The following is a 22,560-nucleotide window of genomic DNA, read 5'->3' as shown; positions in this document are numbered from 1 at the left end:
GTCAGGGCAGCATTAATTATAATTATTATAACTTCTATCACGTCTTGTAACAGTTTTATAAATCTGGAGCCAGGACAGTGATGGCGGCCGCTCGGCAGTCTGGGCTTTGTAGTGTCTCACGTCTCTTCTCACGCAGTACACCGCAGAGCTGGTCGCCGGTCCCGGTGCGGAGTTGGACCCGAGTGAAGTCACCATCCAGGGCTGCGAGTGCCGGGGGCCGCGCTGCCCGCCGGGGGAGTGCGCCTGCCTGCCTGATGGCGAGAACTACCGCCACCGCCGGTTACACAGCGCCCAGAAGCCCGTCCTGGAGTGTAACGTCTTGTGCCACTGCGGTGAATCCTGCGCCAACCGAGAAACGCAACGAGGACTGCAGTATCGGCTCCGGGTGCGTCCGGTACCAGGGAAGGGCTGGGGCCTCTGCACCCAGGAGAACGTGCCCAGCGGGCGCTTTGTCTGCGAGTACGCGGGCGAGGTCCTGGGTCCGGAGGAAGTGCGGCGCAGGATAAGGGAACAGGACCCCGACTCCAATAACTACATCATTGCTGTACGTGAGCACCTGCACAGCGGGCGCGTCCTGGAGACCTTCGTGGACCCCACCTATGTGGGCAATGTAGGGAGGTTTCTAAATCATTCGTGCCAGCCTAACCTGGTCATGGTGCCGGTCCGTACCCACTCCATGGTGCCCAGGCTGGCCTTGTTTGCTGCCCGGGACATACAGGCCGGGGAGGAATTGTGCTACGATTATTCAGGAATGGCTTTTAATTTTACCCCGGACAGAGAGAGGCGAAGCGAGCGCCGTCACGGCACGGAAAGCAGCAGAAGCCAACGCAAGAAGTGTCTGTGCGGCACTGCCCCCTGCTCGGGGTATCTGCCCTATGATGCCACACTCTACAAAGAAGCAACATGACCGGACTGGTGCCCGCTGCACCGCCTGCGACACGGCATCTCAGCCCGCTGCACCACCTGTGACATGGCATCTCTGCCCGCTGCACCGCGGCATCTCTGCCTGCTGCACTGCCTGCGATGTGGCACTTTTGCCCGCTGCACCGCCTGCAACACGGCATCTCTGCCCGCTGCACTGCCTGCGACGCAGCACTTTTGCCCGCTGCACTGCCTGTGACGCGGCACCTTTGCCCGCTGCACGAAAATCTGAGGGTTTGTGGGTGACAGATAGGATTGTGAACAGATGCGACTTCTATGGAAGATACAAGGTCGTCTGTCAATTGTTTTTTGGTTGTACAATTAAAATCTGGGAGAGATTGGTGAGATTTTTCTTATGCAGTTGTATAATATTCCAGGACAGTCCAATGAGGAGAATGGGGGCTTCGTCCTCTTCCCCTCCCCCGGCCGCGCAGTGAATCCCTCGTCCTCGCGTCTTTGTTCCCGTATACAATGTGTGTAAAGTCTCGTCCCGCGGTGGGCAGATCCCGCAGCTGCGGCTCCTCATCCCGGATTATTATAGCACCGGAGGCGGGAATGTGTCCACCCCCAGAAGTCGTTTTATCTCACCCCCCCTCCCCCACCACAAATACAGCCAGATAGAGAAAATAAAGTTTATTCACCGTTCTGAATTAAACATTTTAAAAAATTCAATAAAAATCTGATGAAATGAGGGATTTTCATTGGTCCATAGACGAGCCCCGGATCGCGCCGCGCGGAGCCCCGGATCGCGCCGCGCGGAGCCCCGGGCATCGGCCGTCCTTGCGTTATCTGCCGCTGGCGGCACAGCGGAAGCCGAGGTTGGAGGAGGCGCTATCGGGGGTGTTCTGACTGCGAGCGGCGCAGCGATATCTGTAGCAGTAAGACTGTGGAGAAAGGAAATAATAGATAAAAACATGGCGGCGCGCCCATCATATAGTGGAGACCATCAGTATGGAGGCTGCTGACCCCCATACACATATATCCCTGCCTCCTCTCACCTTGTGGCACATGTAGGACCCTCCTTTCTTCACTTTGTCCTTTCCTGAGCTCGGACCCTTCTGTACAAAAAACACAAAGAGTTACGGACCCCCGGAAACAGCAAGAAATAAAAAGTAAATTCCTTTAAAGAGCGAATACATAAGATAATACAGAGCTGTGCGCGGTCTCCTGCCAAACGGGAGGACAGACATCAACATAGATCTGAGCTCTAATAGAGCAGAGCTGCAGTGTAAAGCAAGAGGAACAAGCAGGACTGATCAGAGCTGTGACCTCATAGGCCAGACCTGCAGTGTAAAGCATAGGGAAACATATTTGTGCCCCTGATAAGACAGGAGGTGCACTCTAAGCTGGGGTCACTGATCACAGCTATAGATTAATAGGGATGAGCAGCAGTGTAAAGCATGGAGAAGCAACAGTGACATATTGACCAGATAGAAGGTGGATTTCAGCTAAGAAAACAAATTTGGTGTCACTAATCATAGCGGTGACCTAATAGAGCAGCGCTGCCGTGTAAAGCATGTAAAAGCAGCGGTGCAAAATAGATTTCAGTCTCCATCAGATACAAAAGAAAAATCAGTTACAGGAGATTCGCATGCAGTGTAAAGCATGGAGGCTCAGCGTCTGACATGACAGGAGCTGGATCCTCAGACTCCAATAGATGGTGCCGCTCTGGAGAAAGATTAGAGCTGGGCCTTAATATAGCAAATAAGGAAGGCACCCGCTCACCGGGTTGTGCGCCTCGCCGGCCGCGTGCTGCGCACTCCACCAGTCCGATGTCCACTCCCAGGCGTTTCCCACCATATTGTGGAGGCCATAACCGTTGGGAGGAAACGCAGTCACCTGGAGGAAAGAGGACGCAGAAATGAAGCAGCTCCGAAAACTGGTAACAGGAAAAGTGATGATGACCGCGGAGAGCTCCACATCCGCCCTGCGGAGACTCACCGGACATGTCCACACGTAGCCATCCGCGCCGGTGTTAGTATCGGGGAAGTCTCCCTGCCACACGTTGGCGTAATGTTCTCCATTCGGCTCCAGTTTGTTTCCCCACGGGAAAAGTCTGATGGATAAAATACAATCAATGCACAACACAAAGTAACAGAAAAGGGGGCAAAGACCCCGAATACAACAGCGAATACACTACACAGAGGAGAATACACAGGAAGAGACCCCCAAACCAAACTCATTTACTACAGACCACAGTGCCCCACCGAGCAGCAGCCGCCGAGCTGTCAATCACGGCTACTGGCCCACCCCCCCAAGATCATATGCACATATGCAGGACATCACCGAAAAAGATCGTTCAGGATTCTGTACAGGAGCCAATACATAATAAAGACAATTAGTAACAATGATAATTAGACGGATCAATGATCAGCGAAGGCTTCCTGCGCTACATGGGAAATGGGATCCTAAATATAGACTTAACACATTCACAGATCTGGAGGTTCAGAGAAAAAGAAGATCCAATATTAACCCACATATTAGTATATAGACTCCAAGAGCACTGCCAACCATCACATCAAATATCTAGTGGATCAAAAACTAGAATACTGCCCCCTATGTACAAGAATATAACTACTATAATACTGCTCCTATGTACAAGAATATAACTACTATAATACTGCCCCCTATGTACAAGAATATAACTACTATAATACTGCCCCTATGTACAAGAATATAACTACTATAATACTGCCCCTATGTACAAGAATATAACTACTATAATACTGCTCCCTATGTGCAACAATATAACTACTATAATACTGCTCCTATGTACAAGAATATAACTACTATAATACTGCCCCCTATGTACAAGAATATAACTACTATAATACTGCCCCCTATGTACAAGAATATAACTACTATAATACTGCCTCCTATATACAAGAATATAACTACTATAATACTGCCCCCTATGTACAAGAATATAACTACTATAATACTGCTCCTATGTACAAGAATATAACTACTATAATACTGCTCCTATGTACAAGAATATAACTACTATAATACTGCCCCCTATGTACAAGAATATAACTACTATAATACTGCCCCTATGTACAAGAATATAACTACTATAATACTGCCCCCTATGTACAAGAATATAACTACTATAATACTGCTCCTATGTACAAGAATATAACTACTATAATACTGCCCCCTATGTACAAGAATATAACTACTATAATACTGCCCCCTATGTACAAGAATATAACTACTATAATACTGCCTCCTATATACAAGAATATAACTACGATAATACTGCCCCCTATGTACAAGAATATAACTACTATAATACTGCTCCTATGTACAAGAATATAACTACTATAATACTGCCCCCTATGTACAAGAATATAACTACTATAATACTGCCCCTATGTACAAGAATATAACTACTATAATACTGCTCCTATGTACAAGAATATAACTACTATAATACTGCCCCCTATGTACAAGAATATAACTACTATAATACTGCCCCCTATGTACAAGAATATACCTACTATAATACTGCCCCCTATGTACAAGAATATAACTACTATAATACTACCCCCTATGTACAAGAATATAACTACTATAATACTACCTCCTATGTACAAGAATATAACTACTATAATACTGCCCCTATGTACAAGAATATAGCTGCTATAATAGTGCCCTCTATGTCCAAGAATATAACTACTATAATACTGCCCCTATGTACAAGAATATAACTACTATAATACTGCCCCCTATGTACAAGAAAATAACTACTATAATACTGCCCCCTATGTACAAGAATATAACTACTATAATACAGCCCCCTATGTACAAGAATATAACTACTATAATACTGCTCCTATGTACAAGAATATAACTACTATAATACTGCCCCTATGTACAAGAATATAACTACTATAATACTGTCCCCTATGTACAAGAATATAACTACTATTATACTGCCCCCTATGCACAAGAATATAACTATTATAATACTGCCCCCTATGTACAAGAATATAACTACTATAATACTGCTCCTATATACAAGAATATAACTACTATAATACTGCCCCCTATGTACAAGAATATAACTACTGTAACACTGCCCCCTATGTACAAGAATATAACTGCTATAATACTGCCCCTATGTACAAGAATATAACTACTATAATACTGCCCCTATGTACAAGAATATAACTACTATAATACTGCTCCTATGTACAAGAATATAACTACTATAATACTGCCCCCTATGTACAAGAATATAACTACTATAATACTGCTCCTGTGTACAAGAATATAACTACTATAATACTGCCCCCTATGTACAAGAATATAACTACTATAATACTGCCCCCTATGTACAAGAATATAACTACTATAATACTGCTCCTATGTACAAGAATATAACTACTATAATACTGCTCCTATGTACAAGAATATAACTACTATAATACTGCCCCTATGTACAAGAATATAACTACTATAATACTGCACCTGTTCTCTAGACCACCTCGGCATGCATATTCCCATTCCCCTTCGGTTGGGAGCCGCTTCCCGGCCCAGCTGCAGAAGGTGGATGCGTCGTTCCAGGACACGTGCAGAACAGGATGATCCATTCTGGGGGTAACATGAGAGGTGACATTACGCAAAAGATAAAATTGAGGTGAGGGTGGATTAATCCGGCAGAGCGCAGCGTGTGGACACCTATAGCACTGTATATATTTCCTGCACATCAGCACTTTCAGCACAGACGGAGCCTCAGGTATAATTATTTAAGAAGAGACAGGGACATTTACTGAGAAGTCATGAGGGTTGTCGGCAGTTATTTTTACCTCTTACAGAGCTTTATACATTCCCCAGGAGCAGCGCTCGTCTACAGTTTTACAGTTTTAAGAATTGCACTATGTGACTTCTGCAAATCTGATGACAGTGTGATGTTAGAAGCATCAAGTCATCGCTGCAGCTCTGGCTTCCATCCATTAGTGGATGAGTAGTTATCCCGCTCACGCAGCAGAGCAAAGAAAGGAAATTAAAGGGTTATTCCCAAAATCACGTTATTTTTCACAAAGCAAAGTAAATCCAGTTACTGTTATCAGACAGACTAAGCCCAACATAAATCTGATAAAACTACATTTCCCAGCAGCACCTGCTTCTCCTGAGTGCTGCAGACCCCTCCCCAACTGATTTATCATCAAGCTAATCTACAGCTGCATCTCACTACATTAGAATAAAATAAAAAAGTTAATTTATTTCAGTTCTTCAATCCAAAAAGTGAAACTCATTCTATAGAGTCATTACACACAGAGGGATCTATTATATAGAGTCATTACACACAGAGGGATCTATTATATAGTCATTACACGCAGAGGGATCTATTATATAGAGTCATTACACACAGAGGGATCTATTATATAGAGTCATTACACACAGAGGGATCTATTATATAGAGTCATTACACACAGAGGGATCTATTATATAGAGTCATTACACACAGAGGGATCTATTATATAGAGTCATTACACGCAGAGGGATCTATTATATAGAGTCATTACACGCAGAGGGATCTATTATATAGAGTCATTACACACAGAGGGATCTATTATATAGAGTGATTACACACAGAGCGATCTATTATATAGAGTCATTACACGCAGAGGGATCTATTATATAGAGTCATTACACGCAGAGGGATCTATTATATAGAGTCATTACACGCAGAGGGATGTATTATATAGAGTCATTACACACAGAGGGACGTATTATATAGAGTCATTACACACAGAGAGATCTATTCTATAGAGTCATTACACGCAGAGGGATCTATTATATAGAGTCATTACACACAGAGGGATGTATTATATAGAGTCATTACACACAGAGGGATGTATTATATAGAGTCATTACACACAGAGGGATCTATTATATAGAGTCATTACACGCAGAGGGATCTATTATATAGAGTCATTACACGCAGAGGGATCTATTATATAGAGTCATTACACGCAGAGTGATCTATTATATAGAGTCATTACACACAGAGGGATCTATTATATAGAGTCATTACACACAGAGTGGTCTATTATATAGAGCCATTACACGCAGAGGGATCTATTATATAGAGTCATTACACACGGAGGGATCTATTGTATAGAGTCATTACACACGGAGGGATCTATTATATAGTCATTACACACAGAGGGATCTATTATATAGTCATTACACACAGAGGGATCTATTATATAGAGTCATTACACACAGAGGGATCTATTATAGAGTCATTACACACAGAGGGATCTATTATATAGAGTCATTACACACAGAGGGATCTATTATATAGTCATTACACACAGAGGGATCTATTATATAGAGTCATTACACACAGAGGGATCTATTATATAGAGTCATTACACACAGAGGGATCTATTATATAGAGTCATTACACACAGAGCGATCTATTATATAGAGTCATTACACACAGAGGGATCTATTATATAGAGTCATTACACACAGAGCGATCTATTATATAGAGTCATTACACACAGAGGGATCTATTATATAGAGTCATTACACACAGAGTGATACTTGGTCGGGCTCCTTGTGCATCAATTACTGCATCAATACGGCAATGTGGCATGGAGGGATCAGCCTGTGGCATGGAGGGATCAGCCTGTGGCATGGAGGGATCAGCCTGTGGCATGGAGGGATCAGCCTGTGGCATGGAGGCGATCAGCCTGTGGCATGGAGGCGATCAGCCTGTGGCATGGAGGCGATCAGCCTGTGGCATGGAGGCGATCAGCCTGTGGCATGGAGGCGATCAGCCTGTGGCATGGAGGGATCAGCCTGTGGCATGGAGGCGATCAGCCTGTGGCCCTGCTGAGGGGTTATGGAAGCCCAGGTGGCTTTGATAGCAGCCTTCAGCTCGTCTGCATTGTGGGGTCTGGTGTCTCTCATCTTCCTCTTGACAATACCCCATAGATTCTCTATAATAGATTCTCTATGGGGTTAAGGTCAGGTGAGTTTGCTGCCAATCAAGCACAGTGATCCTGTTGTGTGTAAACCAGGGATTGGTACTTTTGGCAGTGTGGACAGGGACCAAGTCCTGCTGGAGAATGACATTTCCATCTCCATAAAGCTTGTCGGCAGAGGGAAGCATGAAGTGCTGTAAAATGTCCTGGTAGACGGCGGCGCTGACTTTGGTCTTGATAAAACACAGTGGACCTCCACCAGCAGATGACATGGCCCCCAAACCATCACTGATTGTGGAGACTTCACACTAGACCTCCAGCAGCTTGGATTGTGGCCTCTCCACTCTTCCTCCAGACTCTGGGACCTTGTGGAGTGTGTCAGTGACTGCCTTCTGGACATCTGTCACGTCAGCAGTCTTCCCCATGATTGTGGAGCCTACTGAAATAGACTAAGGGACCCTTTTAAATGCTTAGGAAGCCTTTGCAGGTGTTTTTTGTTAATTATTCTAATTTACTGAGATAATGACTTTTGTGTTTCCATTGGCTGTAAGCCATAATCATCAACATTAACAGAAATAAACACGTGAAATAGATCCCTCTGCGTGCAACGACTCTATATAATAGATCCCTCTGCGTGCAACGACTCTATATAATAGATCCCTCTGCGTGCAACGACTCTATATAATAGATCCCTCTGCGTGCAACGACTCTATATAATAGATCCCTCTGCGTGCAACGACTCTATATAATAGATCCCTCTGCGTGCAACGACTCTATATAATAGATCCCTCTGCGTGCAACGACTCTATATAATAGATCCCTCTGCGTGCAACGACTCTATATAATAGATCCCTCTGCGTGCAACGACTCTATATAATAGATCCCTCTGCGTGCAACGACTCTATATAATAGATCCCTCTGCGTGCAACGACTCTATATAATAGATCCCTCTGCGTGCAACGACTCTATATAATAGATCCCTCTGCGTGCAACGACTCTATATAATAGATCCCTCTGCGTGCAACGACTCTATATAATAGATCCCTCTGCGTGCAACGACTCTATATAATAGATCCCTCTGCGTGCAACGACTCTATATAATAGATCCCTCTGCGTGCAACGACTCTATATAATAGATCCCTCTGCGTGCAACGACTCTATACAATAGATCCCTCTGCGTGCAACGACTCTATACAATAGATCCCTCTGCGTGCAACGACTCTATACAATAGATCCCTCTGCGTGCAACGACTCTATACAATAGATCCCTCTGCGTGCAACGAGACTATACAATAGATCCCTCTGCGTGCAACGAGACTATACAATAGATCCCTCTGCGTGTAATGACTCTATACAATAGATCCCTCTGCGTGTAATGACTCTATACAATAGATCCCTCTGCGTGTAATGACTCTATACAATAGATCCCTCTGCGTGTAATGACTCTATACAATAGATCCCTCTGCGTGTAATGACTCTATACAATAGATCCCTCTGCGTGTAATGACTCTATACAATAGATCCCTCTGCGTGTAATGACTCTATACAATAGATCCCTCTGCGTGTAATGACTCTATACAATAGATCCCTCTGCGTGTAATGACTCTATACAATAGATCCCTCTGCGTGTAATGACTCTATACAATAGATCCCTCTGCGTGTAATGACTCTATACAATAGATCCCTCTGCGTGTAATGACTCTATACAATAGATCCCTCTGCGTGTAATGACTCTATACAATAGACCCCTCTGCGTGTAATGACTCTATACAATAGACCCCTCTGCGTGTAATGACTCTATACAATAGACCCCTCTGCGTGTAATGACTCTATACAATAGATCCCTCTGCCTGTAATGACTCTATACAATAGATCCCTCTGTCTGTAATGACTCTATACAATAGATCCCTCTGCCTGTAATGACTCTATACAATAGATCCCTCTGCCTGTAATGACTATATAATAGATCCCTCTGCGTGTAATGACTCTATACAATAGACCCCTCTGCGTGTAATGACTCTATACAATAGACCCCTCTGCGTGGAATGACTCTATACAATAGACCCCTCTGCGTGGAATGACTCTATATAATAGATCCCTCTGCGTGGAATGACTATATAATAGATCCCTCTGCGTGGAATGACTCTATATAATAGATCCCTCTGCGTGGAATGACTCTATATAATAGATCCCTCTGCGTGGAATGACTCTATATAATAGATCCCTCTGCGTGGAATGACTCTATATAATAGATCCCTCTGCGTGGAATGACTATATAATAGATCCCTCTGCGTGGAATGACTCTATATAATAGATCCCTCTGCGTGGAATGACTCTATATAATAGATCCCTCTGCGTGGAATGACTCTATATAATAGATCCCTCTGCGTGGAATGACTATATAATAGATCCCTCTGCGTGGAATGACTCTATATAATAGATCCCTCTGCGTGGAATGACTATATAATAGATCCCTCTGCGTGGAATGACTATATAATAGATCCCTCTGCGTGTAATGACTCTATACAATAGACCCCTCTGCGTGTAATGACTCTATACAATAGACCCCTCTGCGTGGAATGACTCTATACAATAGACCCCTCTGCGTGGAATGACTCTATATAATAGATCCCTCTGCGTGGAATGACTCTATATAATAGATCCCTCTGCGTGGAATGACTCTATATAATAGATCCCTCTGCGTGGAATGACTCTATATAATAGATCCCTCTGCGTGGAATGACTCTATATAATAGATCCCTCTGCGTGGAATGACTCTATATAATAGATCCCTCTGCGTGGAATGACTATATAATAGATCCCTCTGCGTGGAATGACTCTATATAATAGATCCCTCTGCGTGGAATGACTCTATATAATAGATCCCTCTGCGTGGAATGACTATATAATAGATCCCTCTGCGTGTAATGACTCTATACAATAGATCCCTCTGCGTGTAATGACTCTATACAATAGACCCCTCTGCGTGTAATGACTCTATACAATAGACCCCTCTGCGTGTAATGACTCTATACAATAGACCCCTCTGCGTGTAATGACTCTATATAATAGATCCCTCTGCGTGTAATGACTCTATATAATAGATCCCTCTGCGTGGAATGACTCTATAGAATAGATCCCTCTGCGTGGAATGACTCTATAGAATAGATCCCTCTGCGTGGAATGACTCTATATAATAGATCCCTCTGCGTGTAATGACTCTATATAATAGATCCCTCTGCGTGTAATGACTCTATATAATAGATCCCTCTGCGTGTAATGACTCTATATAATAGATCCCTCTGCGTGTAATGACTCTATATAATAGATCCCTCTGCGTGTAATGACTATATAATAGATCCCTCTGCGTGTAATGACTCTATATAATAGATCCCTCTGCGTGTAATGACTCTATATAATAGATCCCTCTGCGTATAATGACTCTATATAATAGATCCCTCTGCGTATAATGACTATATAATAGATCCCTCTGCGTATAATGACTATATAATAGATCCCTCTGCGTGTAATGACTCTTTAATAGATCACTCTGCGTGTAATGACTATTTAATAGATCACTCTGCGTGTAATGACTATTTAATAGATCCCTCTGTGTGTAATGACTCTATATAATAGATCCCTCTGTGTGTAATGACTATATAATAGATCCCTCTGTGTGTAAAGACTCTATATAATAGATCCCTCTGTGTGTAATGACTATATAATAGATCCCTCTGTGTGTAATGACTCTATATAATAGATCCCTCTGTGTGTAATGACTCTATATAATAGATCCCTCTGTGTAATGACTCTATATAATAGATCCCTCTGTGTGTAATGACTCTATATAATAGATCCCTCTGTGTGTAATGACTCTATATAATAGATCCCTCTGTGTGTAATGACTCTATATAATAGATCCCTCTGTGTGTAATGACTCTATATAATAGATCCCTCTGTGTGTAATGACTCTATATAATAGATCGCTCTGTGTGTAATGACTCTATATAATAGATCCCTCTGTGTGTAATGACTATATAATAGATCCCTCTGTGTGTAATGACTCTATATAATAGATCGCTCTGTGTGTAATGACTCTATATAATAGATGCCTCTGTGTGTAATGACTCTATATAATAGATCCCTCTGTGTGTAATGACTCTATATAATATAGGAGTTTCACTTTCTGTATTGAAGAACTGAAATAAATTAACGTTCTGATGATATTCTAATTTAGTGAGATGCTCCTGTAAATGTAGGATTCACCTTCTGCCTCTGCACTGTCTGCTCCTGTACAGCATCCTTCCTACGGGATATCATCTTCTGCCATCTACATCAGTATACCTGTCTGTGTGGTTTTACATCATCATTTGCTGGTACTAGCAAAGCTCAACTATTCGGCCATCTTCCACAATGGTAGTGCAGAACTGTTTGCTGCCTGCTGTAGACAGGTCAGTGTTGCGAAACCACATATGCTGCTCTGTTGATGCATACAACAGAAGATAATCCTCTGCAATATGCATCAGTAGAATGGCATTTTCAGTTCCACATGATTGTTGTCTCAGGCCACTAACACAGCTCAACTAATCTCAGCCCCCCCATATAGAGCTCATCCTGTAAAATTGTATATGTCTATCCTTTGCATGTGCAGCCTATCCTGCAGTATATCTCTCCTTTCTATCCCCTGTATATACAGCCCCATTTTGCAGTATATAATCTCAGCTCCCTGTATACAGCCTATACTGCAGTATATTTGTCCTCGCAGCCTCATGTATCATGTATACAGCCCCATCCTGCAGTACATATCTCCCCTCAGCCACCTGTATACAGCCCCATCCTGCAGTACCTCTCTCCTCTCAGCCGCCTGTACACAGCCCCACTCTGCAGTACATATCTCCTCTCAATTGCCTGTATACAGCCCCATCCTGCAGTACATATCTCCTCTCAATTGCCTGTATACAGCCCCATCCTGCAATACATATCTCCTCTCAATTGCCTGTATACAGCCCTATCCTGCAGTACATATCTCCTCTCAATTGCCTGTATACAGCCCCATCCTGCAGTACATATCTCCTCTCAATTGCCTGTATACAGCCCCATCCTGCAGTACATATCTCCTCTCAATTGCCTGTATACAGCCCCATCCTGCAGTACATATCTCCTCTCAATTGCCTGTATACAGCCCCACCCTGCAGTACATATCTCCTCTCAATTGCCTGTACACAGCCCCACCCTGCAGTACATATCTTCTCTCAATTGCCTGTACACAGCCCCACTCTGCAGTACATCTCTCTTCTCAGCCGCCTGTATACAGCTCCATCCTGCAGTACATCTCTCTTCTCTGCCGCCTGTATAAAGCCCCACTCTGCAGTACATCTCTCCTCTCAGCCGCCTGTATACAGCCCCACTCTGCAGTACATCTCTCCTCTCAGCCGCCTGTATACAGCCCCACTCTGCAGTACATCTCTCCTCTCAGCCGCCTGTACACAGCCCCATCCTGCAGTACATCTCTCTTCTCTGCCGCCTGTATACAGCCCCACTCTGCAGTACATCTCTCTTCTCAGCCGCCTGTATACAGCCCCATCCTGCAGTACATCTCTCCTCTCAGCCGCCTGTACACAGCCCCATCCTGCAGTGTCTCTCTCCTCTTAGCCGCCTGTACACAGCCCCATCCTGCAGTACACCTCTCTTCTCAGCCGCCTGTATACAGCCCCATCCTGCAGTACATCTCTCTTCTCAGCCGCCTGTATACAGCCCCATCCTGCAGTACATCTCTCTTCTCAGCCGCCTGTATACAGCCCCATCCTGCAGTACATCTCTCTTCTCAGCCGCCTGTACACAGCCCCATCCTGCAGTACATCTCTCCTCTCAGCCGCCTGTATACAGCCCCATCCTGCAGTACATCTCTCCTCTCAGCTGCCTGTATACAGCCCCATCCTGCAGTACATCTCTCTTCTCAGCCACCTATGCACAGCCCCATCCTGAAGTACATCTCTCCTCTTAGCCGCCTGTACACAGCCCCATCCTGCAGTAGATCTCTCTTCTCAGCCGCCTGTATATAGCCCCATCCTGCAGTACATCTCTCTTCTCAGCCGCCTGTATATAGCCCCATCCTGCAGTACATCTCTTCTCTCAGCCGCCTGTATACAGCCCCATCCTGCAGTACATCTCTCTTCTCAGCCACCTATGCACAGCCCCATCCTGCAGTACATCTCTCCTCTTAGCCACCTGTATACAGCCCCATCCTGCAGTACATCTCTCCTCTCAGCCGCCTGTACACAGCCCCATCCTGCAGTACATCTCTCCTCTCAGCCGCCTGTACACAGCCCCATCCTGCAGTACATCTCTTTTCTCAGCCGCCTGTACACAGCCCCATCCTGCAGTACATCTCTCCTCTTAGCCACCTGTATACAGCCCCATCCTGCAGTACATATCTCCTCTCAGCCGCCTGTACACAGTCCCATCCTGCAGTACATCTCTCCTCTCAGCCGCCTGTACACAGCCTCATCCTGCAGTACATCTCTCTTCTCAGCCGCCTGTATACAGCCCCATCCTGCAGTACATCTCTCCTCTTAGGCACCAGCACACAGACACTGCAGTTTCCAGGTAGGAGTTCTCGGCTTTGCTCCTTTCTGTGACATCCTATGTCCTCATTCTAGACATAGGACCGCTATGGCGGCACAATGCAGCAGACAAGAGAGACAGCGCAGGATCGACCAAGACCCCTGGATCTACAGGAAGGTTCCAAGGGCAACTGAAAAGTAACCGGAGCCCGAGGGGCAAAGCTTAGGGGGGGGGGGGGGAGGTGATATTTGCAAAATGGGGCAGATTTAATAATGGCTTATATGGTCACAAATAAATGTTCAATATTATAAGGCCACATTGTGATTTTGAGAATAACCCTTTATAGTGGATACAATGTTTCACAATGGATACAATGTTTCACAATGGATACAATGTATCCACCAATTCATGTGACAGCAGGGGGCACCTTCACTGGCGAAGTGCTGCAAAACGTGCCCCAAATCAGCTGATATTGGGAGGGATATGATCATTTTCTCTGGCGCACCTCTGTAACAAAAGCATAAGAACGGATCCCACAGATAGAAGTAGTTTGCACTGGATCTAGCATCGCGCTAAAAATCAGGCGAGAAAAAAAAAATACCCCGGTCTAGAGGCCACATTGGGGGTCCGCGGCCACCAGACCAGAACCCCGTGCACCTCCTCCTACCTGCCGCCTCTTCGAATTTCCGTGATGTCATCATTGCAGCCTGATGACATCAGCTGAGCTCATTAATCAGAGGTGTAGGTGATGGCGGCAGGTAGGACGAGGTCCACAGGGCTAACGGCAAATGACCACCGATGTGGCCACTGCTCTGGGGTCTTTTTGGGGACCTCTGGCGGTCATCGACTACCGATGTGGCCCCTGCTCCGGGGTCCTGTGAGCCTTTTTGCTTAGGTCTAAGCACCATCATTCAGCTGCTGTAATGTGAGGTCTTCATCTTGCTACATTGTGTTTTATGCTCCAGTCACATTCAAAGCTGCAATCACAAATTTTCAGATTTCCACTCTGGGGAATGCAGCTTTGGATGTGACTGGAGAACGCTCGGTTGCACATGCAGACGTCAGCTTTCGGATACCTTTCCTGGATATCGGAGTCGGGTCCTTCCGGATGTCTCCAATCTGCTCCTTTCACCGGGAGCCACCAGGGAGCAGCTGCAACCTGAGCAAAGGACGACACCACCATCAGCACAGAGCCGTGTCACCGCGCATCAGTCACACGCCGCTCATCCCGGGCGTGAACGGGACGCGCGTCACAAGCATTCTCCGCTCCGTCTGGATGTGGAGCTGAACAGCGGCGCCCGCAGCCATCACTGTCCATTCCATGTAAGGGGGGCGGCCATACAATAACTCGTATTGTAGACGTGGGTCACGTGACGCCGGAATCTGCTCCCGATTTTAACACTTGACTAGCGCCATATTCAAGAGCAGAATTAACCCCTGCAGTGCCGCCTCCCCCACACATTCACCTTGGGTAAGCGGAGAGCAGCGCTGCACGTCCCAGCAGGGTAACAGGATTATAATTGCGTTTCATCTAATTAGCACAAATGATAATTAGTTTAGAGATGTTCGGGTCCCCTGTGAGCACCGCTGCTAATCAGAGTCTGAGCGAAGCGCGGCCGGCTGCGATCAGAGGAAGGAATCCTCCACCAGAAGAGCTGGGCGATGGCTCGGCTGTGGAACTAAAGATCCCAGCAATCTATTTTCAGCCTCTGTTGTGTGGCGTGCAACATTCTGCTCAAAAGAGGTGTCAATCTCCTGCCCCCTCCTCCGCCCCCCAGCTCCGTCTCCGGCCCCCTCCTCCTCCCCCCCGCTGTCTCCTGCCCCCTCCCCCCCCCCGCTCCGTCTCCTGCCCCCTCCTCCCCCCCCGCTCCGTCTCCTGCCCCCTCCCCCCCGCTCCGTCTCCTGCCCCCTCGCTCCGTCTCCTGCCCCTTCCTCCTCCCCCCCCGCTCCGTCTCCTGCCCCCTCCTCCCCCCCGCTCCGTCTCCTGCCCCCTCCTCCTCCCCCCCGCTCCGTCTCCTGCCCCCTCCTCCTCCCCCCCCAGCTCCGTCTCCTGCCCCCTCCTGCGGCCCCCCCAGCTCCGTCTCCTGCCCCCTCCTGCGCCCCCCCCAGCTCCGTCTCCTGCCCCCCTCCTGCGCCCCCCCAGCTCCATCTCCTGCCCCCTCCTCCTCCCCCCAGCTCCGTCTCCTGCCCCCTCCTCCTCCCCCCAGCTCCGTCTCCTGCCCCCTCCTTCTCCCCCCAGCTCCGTCTCCTGCCCCCGCCTCCGCGCCCCAGGTCCGTCTCCTGCCCCCGCCTCCGCGCCCCAGGTCCGTCTCCTGCCCCCGCCTCCGCGCCCCAGGTCCGTCTCCTGCCCCCGCCTCCGCGCCCCAGGTCCGTCTCCTGCCCCCGCCTCCGCGCCCCAGGTCCGTCTCCTGCCCCCGCCTCCGCGCCCCAGGTCCGTCTCCTGCCCCCGCCTCCGCGCCCCAGGTCCGTCTCCTGCTCCTTCCTCCGCGCCCCAGGTCCGTCTCCTGCCCCTTCCCCTGCGCCCCAGGTCCGTCCCCTGCCCTCTCCTCCGCCCCCCAGCTCCATCCCCTGCCCTTTCCTCTGCCCCCCATCTCCGTATCCTGCCCCCTCCTCCGTCTCCTGCCCCCTCAAAAGAGGTGTAAATTATGAAAGAAACGTGCTTCGGTCCCCGGCCGGAGAACATTCTTGTGGAGGGTCCATGGCAGCAGAAAAATGCGGCACATCCATTATTAGGCGCACGCGTCTGGTGGAGTCGGTGCATTTTACTCTGGCACAATCTTCATCAAGACGAGAGTAAGAAACTCCAGTCCTGAAGAATTGGGGGATAAGCGCTAATTACAGACCTCCGGACGAGGTCACCATGGCGGACACCGAGCACAAAGATGACGCCGATGATTATAAGCTGACAGCGGGCGAAAGGTTTCTTAAAGGAAATCTGTGAATGTTTACTAGTTACAATGTACATAAAGAATAAGTAATAGGCAACTACTGACTGAAAAACCTCCCCGCCTCGTGTCTGCAGCTCCTATACCCACATAGAGTAAAAGTATCGAAAAAAGGGGGAAAGGAAGCAACACAGGACTGTGCACTAAGTCTAGTCTGTAGTCTGTAACCATGGAGACTCATAGCTCTGCATAGGAGCTGCATACGCAAAACAGAAGATTTTCAATCAATACTTTTTGCCAATCTGCCTCTCTTCATTTTAGAAACAATGGGGTAAAATAAGCTCGTTGTACCCTTTAAATACACACATACAGCGTATCAGTCATGTATCGCACTCACCGCCTGGTCAATGCCGCTTTTTATTTCTTCACTTATCAAACCTTCAAATACAAACGAGTCCCCGAACGTCTCAGCCTGGAAATCAGAAGGGAAGACGTGACAATCAGCAGCATGGAAAAACAACGCAACCGTCAGCGGCTCCCCAGCCTGCAATGGTTGACGACTGCAAGGTTACTGCCCCTTTAAGAGCATAATAACAATGTAACAGGATTAAAGTCCTGATGGGAATATGACCTGCAGATAATGGGAGCAGTAGTACATCACCCGTGTGCAGCAGTATCGGGATACAGGACGCACTGTCTGCAGTTCTCACCTCGGTCACATAACCAGTCGCCCCCACAAACTTTTCAAACTCCAAGTTGCTGACTTCATATTTGTCCATATAGAACGAGTCAATGTGGACTCTCCGTGCCGGACTCTCACCGTCCAGGGGAATCGCTGGCTCATCCGTTCCCATAGTAAATGCCCCCGAGGGCAGCAGGACCATCTGTGGGGAGTAAAGTGTTAACTACCAGGATTCAGTGACTGACACGGCTCCTTCTGTCACCAAAATCCTCCCCGAGGTCCCTCTCCTGCCTCTTCCTCCGCCTCCCCCAGGTCCCTCTCCTGCCTCTTCCTTCGCCTCCCCCAGGTTCCTCTCCTGCCTCTTCCTCCGCCTCCCCCAGGTCCCTCTCCTGCCTCTTCCTCCGCCTCCCCCGGGTCCCTCTCCTGCCTCTTCCTCCGCCTCCCCCAAGTCCCTCTCCTGCCTCTTCCTCCGCCTCCCCCGGGTCCCTCTCCTGCCTCTTCCTCTGCCTCCCCCGGGTCCCTCTCCTGCCTCTTCCTCCGCCTCCCACAGGTCCCTCTCCTGCCTCTTCCTCCGCCTCCCCCAGGTCCCTCTCCTGTCTCTTCCTCTGCTTCCCCAAGGTTCCTCTCCTGCCCCCTCCTCCCTCTCCTGCCCCCTCCCGCCCCAGTTTCCTCTCCTGCCCCCTCCCGCCCCAGTTTCCTCTCCTGCCCCCTCCTCCCTCTCCTGCCCCCTCCCGCCCCAGGTCCCCCACCTGCCCCCTCCACCGCCCCCAGGTCCCTCTCCTGCCTCTTCCTCCGCCTCCCCCGGGTCCCTCTCCTGCCTCTTCCTCCGCCTCCCCCGGGTCCCTCTCCTGCCTCTTCCTCCGCCTCCCCCGGGTCCCTCTCCTGCCTCTTCCTCCGCCTCCCCCGGGTCCCTCTCCTGCCTCTTCCTCCGCCTCCCCCGGGTCCCTCTCCTGCCTCTTCCTCCGCCTCCCCCGGGTCCCTCTCCTGCCTCTTCCTCCGCCTCCCCCGGGTCCCTCTCCTGCCTCTTCCTCCGCCTCCCCCGGGTCCCTCTCCTGCCTCTTCCTCCGCCTCCCCCGGGTCCCTCTCCTGCCTCTTCCTCCGCCTCCCCCGGGTCCCTCTCCTGCCTCTTCCTCCGCCTCCCCCGGGTCCCTCTCCTGCCTCTTCCTCCGCCTCCCCCGGGTCCCTCTCCTGCCCCCTCCTCCGCCTCCCCCGGGTCCCTCTCCTGCCCCCTCCTCCCTCTCCTGCCCCCTCCCGCCCCGGGTCCCTCTCCTGCCTCTTCCTCCGCCTCCCCCGGGTCCCTCTCCTGCCTCTTCCTCCGCCTCCCCCGGGTCCCTCTCCTGCCTCTTCCTCCGCCTCCCCCGGGTCCCTCTCCTGCCTCTTCCTCCACCTCCCCCGGGTCCCTCTCCTGCCTCTTCCTCCGCCTCCCCCGGGTCCCTCTCCTGCCTCTTCCTCCGCCTCCCCCGGGTCCCTCTCCTGCCTCTTCCTCCGCCTCCCCCGGGTCCCTCTCCTGCCTCTTCCTCCACCTCCCCCGGGTCCCTCTCCTGCCTCTTCCTCCGCCTCCCCCGGGTCCCTCTCCTGCCTCTTCCTCCGCCTCCCCCGGGTCCCTCTCCTGCCTCTTCCTCCGCCTCCCACAGGTCCCTCTCCTGTCTCTTCCTCCGCCTCCCCCAGGTCCCTCTCCTGTCTCTTCCTCCGCCTCTCCCAGGTCCCTCTCCTGTCTCTTCCTCTGCTTCCCCAAGGTTCCTCTCCTGCCCCCTCCTCCCTCTCCTCCCCCGGGTCCCTCTCCTGCCTCTTCCTCCGCCTCCCCCGGGTCCCTCTCCTGCCTCTTCCTCCGCCTTCCCCGGGTTCCTCTCCTGCCTCTTCCTCCGCCTCCCCCGGGTCCCTCTCCTGCCTCTTCCTCCGCCTCCCCCGGGTCCCTCTCCTGCCTCTTCCTCCGCCTCCCCCGGGTCCCTCTCCTGCCTCTTCCTCCGCCTCCCCCGGGTCCCTCTCCTGCCTCTTCCTCCGCCTCCCCCGGGTCCCTCTCCTGCCTCTTCCTCCGCCTCCCCCGGGTCCCTCTCCTGCCTCTTCCTCCGCCTCCCCCGGGTCCCTCTCCTGCCTCTTCCTCCGCCTCCCCCGGGTCCTTCTCCTGCCTCTTCCTCCGCCTCCCCCGGGTCCCTCTCCTGCCTCTTCCTCCGCCTCCCCCGGGTCCCTCTCCTGCCTCTTCCTCCGCCTCCCCCGGGTCCCTCTCCTGCCTCTTCCTCCGCCTCCCCCGGGTCCCTCTCCTGCCTCTTCCTCCGCCTCCCCCGGGTCCCTCTCCTGCCTCTTCCTCCGCCTCCCCCGGGTCCCTCTCCTGCCTCTTCCTCCGCCTCCCCCGGGTCCCTCTCCTGCCTCTTCCTCCGCCTCCCCCGGGTCCCTCTCCTGCCTCTTCCTCCGCCTCCCCCGGGTCCCTCTCCTGCCTCTTCCTCCGCCTCCCCCGGGTCCCTCTCCTGCCTCTTCCCCCGCCTCCCCCGGGTCCCTCTCCTGCCTCTTCCTCCGCCTCCCCCGGGTCCCTTTCCTGCCTCTTCCTCCGCCTCCCCCGGGTCCCTCTCCTGCCTCTTCCTCCGCCTCCCCCGGGTCCCTCTCCTGCCTCTTCCTCCGCCTCCCCCGGGTCCCTCTCCTGCCTCTTCCTCCGCCTCCCCCGGGTCCCTCTCCTGCCTCTTCCTCCGCCTCCCACAGGTCCCTCTCCTGTCTCTTCCTCCGCCTCCCCCAGGTCCCTCTCCTGTCTCTTCCTCCGCCTCCCCCAGGTCCCTCTCCTGTCTCTTCCTCTGCTTCCCCAAGGTTCCTCTCCTGCCCCCTCCTCCCTCTCCTGCCCCAGGTCCCTCTCCTGCCTCTTCCTCCGCCTCCCCCGGGTCCCTTTCCTGCCTCTTCCTCCGCCTCCCCCGGGTCCCTCTCCTGCCTCTTCCTCCGCCTCCCCCGGGTCCCTCTCCTGCCTCTTCCTCCGCCTCCCCCAGGTTCCTCTCCTGCCTCTTCCTCCGCCTCCCCCGGGTCCCTCTCCTGCCTCTTCCTCCGCCTCCCCCGGGTCCCTCTCCTGCCTCTTCCTCCGCCTCCCCCGGGTCCCTCTCCTGCCTCTTCCTCCGCCTCCCCCGGGTCCCTCTCCTGCCTCTTCCTCCGCCTCCCCCGGGTCCCTCTCCTGCCTCTTCCTCCGCCTCCCCCGGGTCCCTCTCCTGCCTCTTCCTCCGCCTCCCCCGGGTCCCTCTCCTGCCTCTTCCTCCGCCTCCCACGGGTCCCTCTCCTGTCTCTTCCTCCGCCTCCCCCGGGTCCCTCTCCTGTCTCTTCCTCCGCCTCCCCCGGGTCCCTCTCCTGTCTCTTCCTCCGCCTCCCCCAGGTCCCTCTCCTGTCTCTTCCTCCGCCTCCCCCAGGTCCCTCTCCTGTCTCTTCCTCTGCTTCCCCAAGGTTCCTCTCCTGCCCCCTCCTCCCTCTCCTGCCCCCTCCCGCCCCAGGTCCCCCACCTGCCCCCTCCACCGCCCCCAGGTCCCTCTCCTGCCTCTTCCTCCGCCTCCCCCGGGTTCATCTCCTGCCTCTTCCTCCGCCTCCCCCGGGTCCCTCTCCTGCCTCTTCCTCCCCCAGGTCCCTCTCCTGCCTCTTCCTCCGCCTCCCCCGGGTCCCTCTCCTGCCTCTTCCTCCGCCTCCCCCGGGTCCCTCTCCTGTCTCTTCCTCCGCCTCCCCCGGGTCCCTCTCCTGCCTCTTCCTCCGCTTCCCCCGGGTTCCTCTCCTGCCTCTTCCTAGGCCTCCCCCGGGTCCCTCTCCTGCCTCTTCCTCCGCCTCCCCCGGGTCCCTCTCCTGCCTCTTCCTCCGCCTCCCCCGGGTTCCTCTCCTGCCTCTTCCTCCGCCTCCCCGGGGTCCCTCTCCTGCCTCTTCCTCCGCTTCCCCAGGGTCCCTCTCCTGCCTCTTCCTCCGCCTCCCCCGGGTCCCTCTCCTGCCTCTTCCTCCGCCTCCCCCGGGTCCCTCTCCAGCCTCTTCCTCCGCCTCCCCCGGGTCCCTCTCCAGCCTCTTCCTCCGCCTCCCCCGGGTCCCTCTCCTGCCTCTTCCTCCGCCTCCCCCGAGTCCCTCTCCTGCCTCTTCCTCCGCCTCCCACAGGTCCCTCCTCCTGCCCCAGGTCCCCCACCTGCCCCCTCCTCCGCCCCCAGGTCCCTCTCCTGCCTCTTCCTCCGCCTCCCCCAGGTCCTTCTCCTGCCCCCACCTCCTCTGTCCCCAGGTCCCTCTCCTCCGCCCCCAGGTCCCTCTCCTGCCTCTTCCTCCGCCTCCCCCAGGTCCTTCTCCTGCCCCTCCTCCCTCAGGTCCCTCTCCCGCCTGTACCTTGTCCCGGTGCTCGGCTTCGGTCCCCGTTGCTGGCGGCTCATTGGCTCCCCGGGAGTACCTGTAGGCCGCCCCCTGCTGGTGGCTGTGTGCACTGCCCGCTCTCTGCGCAGAGTTACAGCCGCAGTCTCCGAGCAGCGGTACCGGGCGGAGCAGCACAGAGCACAGCAGCGCCCACAGCCCGGGGTACAGCGCCGCCATGGCCGGGTCATGTGACTGCAGTCAGGTGACCTGTGGTACCGGCTGCGCT

General features: G+C 51.6%; 2 protein-coding genes across 4 annotated transcripts in view; one reads left to right on the top strand and one right to left on the bottom strand.

The window, feature by feature from the left end:
• The window catches only part of LOC141157591 (histone-lysine N-methyltransferase SETMAR), a 15,055-nt gene extending 13,288 nt beyond the window's left edge, over positions 1–1,767 (top strand). For 2 of the 3 annotated variants that reach the window (XM_073645043.1, XM_073645044.1), the window contains exon 3: positions 137–1,767. In XM_073645043.1, the coding sequence (XP_073501144.1) occupies positions 137–907 (771 nt within the window). In that variant the 3' untranslated portion in view covers positions 908–1,767. The remainder of the gene's footprint in view (positions 1–136) is intronic. The other variant, XM_073645042.1, reaches the window with a different exon arrangement.
• Positions 1,540–22,560, bottom strand: SUMF1 (sulfatase modifying factor 1). The gene is made up of 9 exons (XM_073645041.1): positions 22,311–22,560; positions 18,028–18,201; positions 17,715–17,789; positions 15,509–15,591; positions 5,398–5,520; positions 2,863–2,977; positions 2,647–2,760; positions 1,920–1,979; positions 1,540–1,805 (listed from the first exon to the last, which is right to left on the bottom strand). Exons 1-9 carry the CDS (start codon positions 22,509–22,511, stop codon positions 1,707–1,709), a joined length of 1,044 nt encoding a protein of 347 aa, XP_073501142.1. The 5' UTR covers positions 22,512–22,560; the 3' UTR covers positions 1,540–1,706.

Source organism: Phyllobates terribilis, unplaced genomic scaffold, assembly GCF_046119375.1.
Source record: "Phyllobates terribilis strain yellow unplaced genomic scaffold, ASM4611937v1 Scaffold_8__6_contigs__length_399053987, whole genome shotgun sequence".
Taxonomy (NCBI): Eukaryota; Metazoa; Chordata; class Amphibia; order Anura; family Dendrobatidae; genus Phyllobates; species Phyllobates terribilis.
The sequence above is the reverse complement of the archived record's forward strand: the minus strand, read 5'-3'. Positions and strand labels throughout refer to the sequence as shown.

Coding starts and splice junctions, on each gene's coding strand:
- SUMF1 (XM_073645041.1), bottom strand. CDS start 22,511: ATGGCGGCGCTGTACCCCGGGCTGTGGGCGCTGCTGTGCTCTGTGCTG. Junction 2,761..2,862: donor GCTACGTGTGGACATGTCCG/GTGAGTCTCCGC, acceptor TCTTTCCTCCAG/GTGACTGCGTTTCCTCCCAA. Junction 1,806..1,919: donor GGTCCTACATGTGCCACAAG/GTGAGAGGAGGC, acceptor CTTTCTCCACAG/TCTTACTGCTACAGATATCG.